General features: G+C 39.3%; 1 protein-coding gene across 1 annotated transcript in view; it reads right to left on the bottom strand.

Annotated features, from left to right (window-relative positions):
* Nucleotides 1–1,315: 1,315 nt before the first annotated feature.
* cmtm6 (CKLF-like MARVEL transmembrane domain containing 6) overlaps nt 1,316–11,865 on the bottom strand; it is a 124,268-nt gene continuing 113,718 nt past the window's right edge. Inside the window, exon 5 of the mRNA XM_070881297.1 lies at nt 1,316–6,711. Within this exon, the coding sequence (XP_070737398.1) occupies nt 6,538–6,711 (174 nt within the window). The 3' untranslated portion in view covers nt 1,316–6,537. The remainder of the gene's footprint in view (nt 6,712–11,865) is intronic.

Genomic DNA, 11,865 nt, shown 5'->3' with positions numbered 1-11,865 from the left:
TTAACTGGTTTATTGGGTATGAAGTGAATAGTGACTGTGACTTATGGATTTCATCCAGTCCAATGATGTCCCTTGCAGGGGGTTGGAAGAACATTATCTGCCTTCTCTCCCACCCCCAGTCTCCCTCTTCGTGCGTGCGCCCCTGTTCCCTCTCTTTTCTCCCCCCCCCCCCCCTCCCTGTCTTTCTCTTCTTCCTCCCTCTCTTTTCCCCCCCCTCCCCAAGCTGGGCTGCTGCCGCTCTCGGCCGCGTGGAATGAACGGGACCGCACTTTCGGTTCGGGAGGGATGTATCGATGGGGGCGGAGCTTGACAGATGCAGGTGAAGAAAAAACACACTACAAATAGTTACTCCCGTCAAAGATTTGTGTACATACACCTCCAGGCCTGTTCCTTGGGCCCTCTTTAAAATTGTACTATTTAGTTCATATTGCCTCATTTGTCTTACCAAAATTTTCACCAGTCTGTCTATATCCTCCCCGTTTACTACCTTTGAGTTTCATAACATCTACAAACTTGAAATTATGCCTTGTACATCTAAAGCCAGGTCATTTATACCAAAGAGCAGTGATCCCAATACTGAACCCTGGGGAACATCACTGTACACTTCCCTTCAGTCTGAAAAACAATAGTTCATCACTACTTTGTCCCTTAGCCAATTTTGTATCCATATTGCCACTGTCCCTTTAATCCTGCTAACAAGTCTATTATGTGGTAGTTCCTTTGCATTTTGTTCTTTGATTACCCTCCACTTCCCAATGGTTAGGAACTGCAACTGGTTACTTACAGGTGACAGTTTCTTGTTCTTTAGCTGCTGTTGTATCTTAATGGCTTCTCTGGCCTATATTTTGCCCATTCTTAGCTCGTGCCACCATAAATTACCTGCCCTCATTTGGAATCTTTGGCGCTTCCTGATTTTGGGCTTCTACTTGTCCTCTGCTCCACTGGGCTTTTACTGCTGTTGAAATTGATTCTGGCTAGTTGCCAGCCACTGTCAATCTTTGCTGTAGCTACACCGCCAACCTCTGACTCCTGCTGATTGTCGTTTTTGCACGGGGAGGAGAGCTGCCCTGGCCTCACTTGTTCCGCTGCCTTCAAACTGCGTGGTGCAAAACATCCCTGGAAGTAGTTTTCTGGGCAACAAATAATATTCCCTAGGCTGAATTTCACTGATCTGGTGGCTTCTGGGCTTTTCTGTATTGAGCTTAGAATCATAAGAGCACATGAGGCCATTCAGCTTATTGTATCTGTGCTAGCTCTTTGTAGGGCTACAGGGAATAATTGGATAGCTTTCACAAACAGCATATAGAGGCAGTGGTGATTTTAAGCAGTTTTATTCATTTGAATGACTGACAGAAATACAAAGATGAGTAAATAAAAATATTGATTACATATATAAAAAAAGATCATACAATTCAAATTTACAAACTGGATTAGAGGTCGGGTGCTCCTATTAACCTTTTGCATCTCCGTCAATACATTTGAATGATGATGCTTCATATACTCAACTGTTACTGCAGTTCAATTCACTTTGCAGGTGTTTTCAGTCCCAGTGGTGAAGTTAATTTTACAATGAATTGGGATGCACATGGAATCAAAAGGTTTCCCCTATTGTAATTTTCTTTCTATATTGTTAGAACTAATCTGGAAAAGCCTATTTATACACATTTCTTTCTCATCTGATACATGAGCTGCTGCTTGTAGTGAATATAAATTGGTTCAAATAGAAAATGTTTTCCAGAGAAAATTGTCTTTTAGCAATTGGCCATTTAGCAACCTCAATGGATGCTCTTCATTATTCAATCCAATTATCTACACATTACAGATCCCAGAGTCAAACATCCAGATGTAGAATTACACAATTGCCATTTACTACAAAAGATTTCTAATGATATAGTTTCAATAACACATTCTTCTAAAAACTGCTCAACGTAAATTCCAGTGTTTGTCTTTACTTTGAAGGGGGGGCAAACTTCAGCCTGCCAAGTTGTCACATTTTATCAGCTTGCACTTGATCATAAAATTGGATGCAATTTAAAAAAAAAACATGGAATTCAACAGTTTTTCTCGAGGGACAAAGAGGATAAACGAAATATAATCTGACTTGAGAAGGTCCCACTCCTTTCACAAACCCTTGCTGGTATTCTCTCGCAACTCGGTTCTGTTAAAGTGACAATAGTTTCACATCTACACTGTCTCTGCTGTTTTCAGTTTGGGAAAGGCACAGCTGAATACTGTTCAGTGAAAAATGTTCTACACACAATCAACAAAAGGCAATACCATCCCATGTACAACAAAGATGTTATGGCAATTTGGGGAATTTGTCTGACAATTAAAATTCTGGAATAATACACACAAGGAACTTGTATGGGAAAACGAGTGGAGTATAACTCTTTTATCCAACTCCAAGAAAAGGTTTTGACTATCAAATGTCATTTCATATTTGAGTCCAGGCAATAGACTGCCCCAGCTAATCGATTTATTTGACTCTAGAAAGTGATAATTGAGTCACCTATTTCTTACCTCTGATAATGTCCATTCTCTAACAACCATGAAAATTCCACAAGTTTCAAAAGACAAATCTCATCACTCCTCAAATCTGGAGAGATTTTTGTTGGCCTATTCAAAATAAATTCAGGCAACCATTCTAATGCATGCAGATATACACACAAAGACTCTCAGAATTTGAGACATTTTTGACAAATTTTCATCAAATCTAGTTTAAATATCAGATCCTTAGAAAAAGTAATTATTTCAAAAGTTGTCAATTGTTGCCAAATTAATTAAGTCTCACATGAAATATCCATTCTGGATTCATCAATGAATTCCCTACAGGAGTTTGTATTATTGTTAAATAATAGCTTACACTGTGCAATGAGTCAAATCTTCCACATCATGCCTCAGAATATCCATTGACTCTCAAGAGTTCACATAATGCAATTTGTATCAGAACACAATTATACTGGATCTGACTTCCAATCATTCTCCAGATATCAAATTCATTATTGCTTCAATTTCTCACAAATTTTGATTACATTCAAAATAATAGAACCCTTTTAAAACTTTCACACAGTGGGGGTGATTTTAACCCTACCTGACCAGTGGAAACTGGGCGGTTGGGTAGTTTAAATTCCCTGGGTGATTTACTTGCTGATTTCCCACCTGCTTTGCGCCAATCCTGATTTTTAATCAGTGCTTTTGAGCAGGTGGGATCCTTTAAATATGCCGATCAGGCTTTGATGACGACATTAGGCACCAACTGCTACAGCGAAAAATGTAAAGTGAGAAGATCTCTTAGGCTGCGAACAGCAGCACCCAGAAGAACTATGCCCCATTCGGAGGGGCCCACAGGCAACCTGGGAGGGTTGGCAACTCCACAGCCAACAGCTGTTTTCCACCTATTTTGGGCAGGCAGCTGACAAGCAGCATGCAACCAAGACTTTGGAGCTAAAATCGTTCATGTTGGGCACACAATCCTGCTCCCAGTTAAAATTCCTCCTAGTGTGACTGATCCTCTGAAGACACACCGGAGCTATACAGAGGTACTGTCCACTTCCGATTTTGGAGTCCGTTATTCTTCATTATTGTAAGGAAAGTACTGTCATATCCCAAATGAGTATGACCTACAGGCTACATACACTACTTGTTACTCTTTATATTGCCAGACATTCAGTTCAGTTTCCTTTCTCAGCTTGACCAGCATGATTTACAACTTATTTTTGAATGATCAGGGATGCTCACATACAAAGTGGTTTGTTTGAAGAGGGGTCTGGATATCATTGACAGAAACAAATTGCCCCTTGAGTATTTGTAAAGAGAATTTTTTTCCTACAGAAAGAGAAATTAGCTTCTGCAAGATTGATGAAAATTAACAGTCTATAAAGTTGCTTTAATTGAGCATGCAATACATGATAGTGTTTTTTTCAGACTAAGGTTGTTTCAAGGCATGTTACTATATATGAAGGATATATGCATCTACAATACCATTACTATTTTTTTTACAGCCCATGTCTACTGCAGTACTCTGCAATCTCAGATTTGTAAAATGATTAAAATCTACTAACATTTAATTATAAAAGCAGATTTTTATCCTTCCCCAGATTAAAGATCCATACTCAGTAAGAAACAGACTTAAAAGATGTCAAGGAGACATCTGCACTGCTTTTTACACCTCACACCACACCCCAGCTGACACAAGTAGGTAACCTCAACACAGAGGACAATTTAAAAAAAAATAATAATAAATTAAAACCAACGTAAAGAAAGCAATTTTGACAGCAAAATAATTATTGATAATTCTTCTTCAGCAACTTGTATTACACTGCAAGCCTGTGACACACCAATAGATGGTATAGTGTAGAGTTTGTGGTTTCCCAGATGGTACTGTATATTATTCCGACATAAATTTGGTGAAAGATCCTGAAAGGGACAGAACTTATTTTATAAAATATCAGAAATAGTAAGTTTTAAAAATGTCCCATCTTCAAGTTCTTCATCCAAATCATATTACTCTACAGAAAAACATCCTCTACCCCCAACTCTTGGTAGATCCCATATAATTACAAATTAGAATCAGAGAAATCTACCAAATCACCAATATATGAGAATGCAGTAACCTGGCTAGATTTATTCCCCAGTGCAAAATTACTATGGTGGTCCTCAAAGCGAGAAGTTGTCTGATTTAAGATTAAAAACAAAGTACTTGGTGAATATTTAGTTCTTACATCAGATTAAAAACAAATCATCTTGTATAATGCATGAATTGTGAAATCTTGAAGTCTATCTGTAAGTTAACACACACCACTAAAAGTGCTGCTCATTTAATTTCTGCTTTTGTACAGCAACATTTTCTAGCCAATAGTTTGATACAGTACTGATCTGGTGAAGCACAGACTGATACATATTGCCTTATTGCTTTTAAACATACTACAAAGCATATCCTTTTACAAATAATTTTTAAAATTTCTATTGCGAATGTATTAATTTTGCCATTCATGTTCCCCACATGGGCTGGTATGAAATTCCCTCTTTGCTTTCATAAGGTGTATTTTGGGTGGGCACCCACCACAAACACACAATGACAAATTGGCAAACATTTTAGTTTTGAAGTGTAAAATATTAGCTATTGAGATCAAATGGGTGAAGAACAACAGGTGACTGACACATCCAGGTTAGGGCTTGTTGATTGTTCAATTAGAATTCCACGAGTCTTGTATCAGCCTATAGAGGACATCATAGCAAAAATATATTCGTAATACAACTAAGACAACACATATTCTTCGATATATCTCATGGAGGTGGTTCTTTAGTAAAGACAACTTAGTAATATTGTCCAAGGTTACTGGATAAAAATGTACGTTCAACCACCACTGATCTATCCCCTTAATGTATTTTCATATACTTTCTGCTACATGGAATGAGTGCACACAGCAGATAGCGACAACAGTAGTAATTACAGCCAGTAAGTAACTGCATTTTAAGGCTACACAAAAGTTAAACTAGACTGGACGAGTATGCTCAATAAAATTATACCAACAAACCCAATTGAGATACAGGGTCAGCTTTAGAATAATACTGCACCCACTTTAGTTAGTCGATTGGAACAAAAGGTTTGACTATTCGAATAGTCTTGCACTGTGGAAATTGAATAGGACAACAAAGCTCCTTGCATCAAAAGTAATATTGCAAGGGCTGAAATATATTGAAATATTAAAGTCACTTTTAAAACTTGGAAAATCATTGGGCTGACCTGAATTCACCTTGGGATTAAATTCACCTTGAACACCAATTGATCGATTCAGCTATTAACCAAGATGTATGCTTTAAGTACATAGGCTTCAGTTCATCAAATCTCAGCAAAGTTGTAAGAATCTTATAAATTATCAGGAAGCTTTCAGGTCTCTTCTCATGGTCATCCTATACACCTCAGCCCAATTTTAACTGTTCTGGGTTTACGAACAGGAAGGGGCTGAAAGCAAGGCTGTGTTTGTTTAAATGCTATCTCTGTAAGCAAGTTAAATAAAGTGGGGAAGAAATAAAGTGAAAATGAACACCAACGCCAAGTACAGTCATTTTTTTTAAGTTACCAAACTAGAAAGTAAAAGCTTGATCTAAATATCTAAAGGCACAATTACAAAATGCTGTGAGATGCAACTTAAAAGTTGCTTGAGCTTCCTAATAATTTTTAAATGCTGAGAAAGAAAAGCTAGGATCCAAGAGACACCAAAACATCACATGTAGCTGCAACATTAGCAGTTAACAGAAAGGTAATCAAAGTTCATTCATTTTATCTGATTTACATACTGTACAGCTTATTAAACAATTGCACTATGATAACCAGGTAAATGAGAGAAAGCACTTTGTATTGAGATATGGAATCCCAATGCTAGAAAAAAAAGCACCTTCCCGTCAGAACAATGAGTGTAAGAAAGCCTTGAAAAGATTTTTGCTATCGCTGTCTGATCAACTCTGGGAACTCAAAATTCGAATATGTGGAGAGAACAGGTATGTTGTAACAAACAGAGCAACCACCTCTGTAACTCAGACAGGTAGATTTCCTGGCTCATTCAGTGGTTCGGTCTCCCCTTTCACATTTTCCGAGCCACTTTTGGTTTCAGTAGGCTTGGTCTCCTTTTTGATGAAGGGTACTCCCTCTTCTTTCAAATACAGCACAACATCCACGATGAAGGCAAAAGAAGCCAGGAATCCAAATACCTAGAAAAAACAGCAAGAACAAACAAAATGGGAACATGACCACAAACCTGTTCCTGTTAAGCATTATACCAGCAGCAACTACTCCCTTGAAATATAGTGCAGATTACAGGTAATGCAGGAAAACTGCACAAAGTGGCAGTGGGGCTGATATTTCTGTGATTTGCATCTAAAGAATGCTTATTCCCCAGGCAAAAAGCACAAGAAAAAGTTTTGGAGACCCACGATGCTGGGCTTCCCCTCTCTTTGCATTGTTCCAATAATTCCAGGGATTTTCTGAGGGTGGAGGGGGGGGGTAGCACAACGCCTGTGCCAGCAATATCACCTGTGGGGTGCACATACCAAGGGTCTGCTCAGATCCTCTCCGACTGCAGGAGCAGAGAATGGCAGGTAGCAAAGACCATCGAATCCAAGGTATGTCCTTTTTGTTGCTACAGGGACATCAGCCAAGGGTCAGTGCTAGAGGCCTTCTGGAACACAATGCCTTTTTCTGCCTATATTCCCATCTTAAATGTCTATGTTTCTTTTATGTTAAAGGCACTATATAAATCGATTTTTTGTTGTCTGTGTCTGCACCCCGAGAATGTCAACCTTCTGAGAAACTTACAATTTAGGTATACTTTTCATTATCCTTTTTCCAAAATCCACTACTTCACATTTCTGCAATGAACCTATCTGCCACTTTGCTAGCCTGTGTCCTCTTGAAATCCTGAGCACTCTTTCTTAGTTTGCCATGCTCCAAATTTGGTATCAGCAAACTTCATTTCATATCACTTCTATTGAGCCAACATTCAAATCATTGATTATAAATGGAAAATAAGAGCTCCCCATTCTGGAAAACATCTATTTAGATCTACTTATTTCTTTCTGTTCTTTAGTCACATTTCTATCCATGACTATATCTTTTATTACCATATGCCTTAATTTATGTAACATAAGAAATAGGAACAGGCCATTTGGCCCCTCGAGCCTGCTCTGCCATTCAATATCATAGCTGATCTGATCTTGGCTTCAACTCCACTTCCCTGCCTGATCCCCATAGCCCTCGACTCCCCTGTAGTTCAAAAATCTGTCTATCTCTGCCTCGAATATATTCAATGGCTCAGTCTCCACAGCTCTCTGGGGTAAAGAATTCCAAACATTCACGACCCTCCGAGAAGAAAGAATTCCTCCTCATCACCATCTTAAATGGGCGACCCCTTATTCTGAAACTTTGCCCCCTAGTTTTAGATTCCTCCATGAGAGGAAACATCCTCTCAGCATCTACTATGTCGAGCCCCCTCAAAATCTTATATGTTTCAATAAAATCACCTCTCATTCTTCTAAACTCCAATGAGTATAGGCCCAACCTGCTCAACCTTTCCTCATAAGACAACACTTTCATCTCAGGAATCAACCTAGTGAACCTTCTCTGAACTGCCTCCAATGCAAGTATATCCCTCCTTAAATAAGAAAACCAAAACTGTACGCAGTACTCTAGGTGTAGCCTCACCAGCGTCCTGTACAGTTGTAGCAAGACTTCCCTACTTTTATACTCTATCCCTCTTGCAATAAAGGCCAACATTCCCATTTGCCTTCCTAATTACTTGCTGTACCTGCATGCTAACTTTTTGTGTTTCATGTACGAGGTCGCCCAGATCCTTCTGTATCGCAGCATTCTGTAATCTCTCTCCATTTAAATAATAATATTCTGCTTTTCTATTCTTCCTAGCAAAGTAGATAATCTCACACTTTCCCATATTATACTCCATCTGCCAAATTTTTGCCCACTCACTTAACCAGAGGTCACAGTCTAAGGATAAGGGGTAAGCCATTTAGGACCGAGATGCGGAGGAACTTCTTCACCCAGAGAGTGGTGAACCTGTGGAATTCTCTACCACAGAAAGTTGTTGAGGCCAATTTACTAAATATATTCAAAAAGGAGTTAGATGAGGTCCTTACTACTAGGGGGATCAAGGGGTATGGCGAGAAAGCAGGAATGGGGTACTGAAGTTGAATGTTCAGCCATGAACTCATTGAATGGCGGTGCAGGCTAGAAGGGCCGAATGGCCTACTCCTGCACCTATTTTCTATGTTTCTATCTATAGCCTTTTGCAGACTCTGTGTCCTCCTCAGAACTTGCTTCCCACCTATCTTTGTATCGTCAGCAAATTTGGCTATAGTACACTCGGTTCCTTCATCCAAGTCATCAATATAGATTGTAAATAGTTGCGGCCCCAGCACTGATCCCTGTGGCACTCCACCAGTTACAGTTTGCCAACCTGAAAATGATTCATTAGTCGCAACTCTGTTTTTTGTTAGTTAGCCAATCCTCTATCCATGCTAATATATATTACCCCCAACCCAGTGAACTTTTATCTTGTGCAGTAACCTTCTGTGGCACCTTATCGAATGCCTTTTGGAAACCCTTAGTCCACCCTGCTCATTACATTCTCAAAGCATTCTAATAAATTTGTCAAACAAGATTTCCCTTTCATAAAACCATGTTGACTCTGCTTGATTGTATTATGATTTTCTAAATATCCTGCTACTACAAGGTTGAATCTCTTTTATCCAGAACTCCCTTATCCGGAACCACCCCTCGTCCAGAACCATTCCCAGCCACCGGTTGGCACATACGCAGAACTCCGACATGAACAAATTGAAGTCCTTCCTTGCTGCCGACTCCTGCAATCGCTGGCCTGACCCCGCGATCCACGGATCTCCCCCCACCCCCCACTCTCCTAGCCCCAAGCCAACCAGCCCTGATATCCCCTTGCTCATTACCTGTATCATCCAATTTAACGTGACCACCCATAGTCCGGCAAAGTCCCTTATCCAGAACACGCCAGGTTCCGAGAGTTCCAATAAGGGAGGTTCAACCTGTACTCCCTTAATAATGGATTCCAGCATTTTGCCAATAACCGCTATTAGGCTAACTGGCCCGCTTGTTTCCTGCTTTCTGTCTTCCTCCTTTCTTGAATAGGGGAGTTACATTTGCAGTTTTCCAATCCACTGGGACCTTTCCAGAATCTGGGGAATTTTGGAAGATTACAACCAATGCATCCACTATCTCTGCAGCCATTTCTTTTAAGATCTTAGGATGCAGGCCATCAGGTCCAGGGGACTTGTCAGCCTTTGGTTCCATTAGTTTCCCTAGTACTTTTTCTTTATTGATAGTAATTGTTTCAAGTTCCTCCCTCCCTTTTGCCCTTTGATTATCTACTATTATTGGGATTTTTTTAGTGTCTTCTACAGTGAGGGCAGATACAAAATATTTATTCAAAGTCTCTACCATTTTCTTGTTTCCCATTAATTCCCCAGACTCATGAGGGACCATTTACTTTAGTTACTCTCTTCCTTTTTATATACTTGTAGAAGCTCTTGCTCTCTGTTTTATATTTCTTGCTAGTTTAATTTCAATCTATTTTCTCCATCTATTATTTTTTGAGTCATCCTTTGTTGGTTTCTAAAAAATTCCCAATCTTCTGGCCTACCACTAATCTTCCCAATGTTGTATAGCTTTTCTTTCAATTTGATGCCATCCATAACTTCCTCAGTTAGCCACGGAATGCTCATCCTTCTCGTAGACTCTTTGTTTCTCGCTGGAATATATCTTTGTTGAGAGTTATGAAATATCTCCTTAAATGTCTGCCATTGCTTATCTAACATCTTACCATTTCCAAGTCCACTTTTAGCCAACTCTATTTTCATATCTTTGTAATTGCCTTTATTTAAGTTTAAGGCACAAGTTTCAGACCCAAGTTTCTCACCCTCAAACTGAATGTGAAATTCTATCATGCTATGATCACTCTTCCAAAGAGGATCCTTTGCTATGAGATCATTAATTAATCCAGTCTCATTCCACATTAACAGATCTAAAATAGTCTGCTCCCCGTTTGTTTCCACAGCGTATTATTCTAAGAAACTGTCCTGTAACAATTATCTTATGGAGCACCTTATCAAATACCTTCTGATTATATAGACATATATATAGCCACGTCATAACCTTTACTCATAAACACTGCGATTTCTTCAAAAGAATTCAATCAATTCAAGCCTTGCTATCCACAAATCCATGCTATCACTGATTAGTTCACATCTTTCTAAATGACCACGAATTTCATCCATATGAGCGACTCAAGCGGGTAGAAATTATGCATTATGCCCAGTTTCTGGGCACAAAGCATACAAATGTTTCAATGGGACGGCCTGCGCCCAATCTGCACAGGTGTTAATCTCATTGGTAATTTCATGGGGCCCATTTTTTTAGGGTTTGTTAGCGATTAAGATTGAGAAATAGTAAGGGAATCCATTTATATTCTTATATTGTATTCCATTTTTAGATTATTTCTGTAGTTATAAAAACTAAAATTGAAAAATTACAAAAATGTCCAACAATGTATGTGTACAAAATCAATCTACAAGGCCAGCTGGTGCATGTATACATTTGGATTCGCTTTATTACCCCGACTAGAGACTCAGTTCTCTTTTGATGCCTTTCCAACCCATATACTTGTGCTTTCTGTGCAGCTTTGGGAACATAATATTTAACAGGCCTAAGGACATCTTGATCGGGATTGGTACTGAAAGTGGGTGAAGGGTTATGGAGTGGTGCAGCTAGAAGCAGCATAAATGGGCTAAAATCATAGCCATTGGCTTGGAGATGGAGGGGATGCATCTGGAGGGTTGAGCCACTGGCTGTTATGTGTATCTTCTGCAACCACATTTATGTAATCTCAATGTTGGCCTCGAATATATTGGTTCATTTAACATTTAATAAACATTCAAGTGTTTGATTGCGTGCTAAATTCATTCTTGGCATACGGGTGCATGACTGCAGCCTTTGTCTATATACTAAAGGAAGAAATACATTCCTAACAATTGGCCCCTCGACAGAAAATGGGTTCTTACGTATTGCAGGTTTAGTAATACGTTCTACGTTACAGTTTATTTTTGTTTTGTTTTGAGATAGTGTAAAATGACTGGCTCAAAATGAAAATTCCTTCCAGGAACTTATCAAAATTGTTCCTTCCCTCTCCCCGTTAGGTGAGCTGCCTATGGAGGCGAGATCAGTGCTGGCAGCTTGCCCCCATTATTCAGATCAGGCCCGAAGACCAATTACAATTGATCCTTGGGTCTCTTGGTTTGCAGCATCGAGTCTGGCCCAACAACAGA

Source organism: Pristiophorus japonicus, chromosome 5 (assembly GCF_044704955.1).
Source record: "Pristiophorus japonicus isolate sPriJap1 chromosome 5, sPriJap1.hap1, whole genome shotgun sequence".
Taxonomy (NCBI): Eukaryota; Metazoa; Chordata; class Chondrichthyes; family Pristiophoridae; genus Pristiophorus; species Pristiophorus japonicus.
This window is presented reverse-complemented; position numbering and strand designations above follow the sequence as displayed.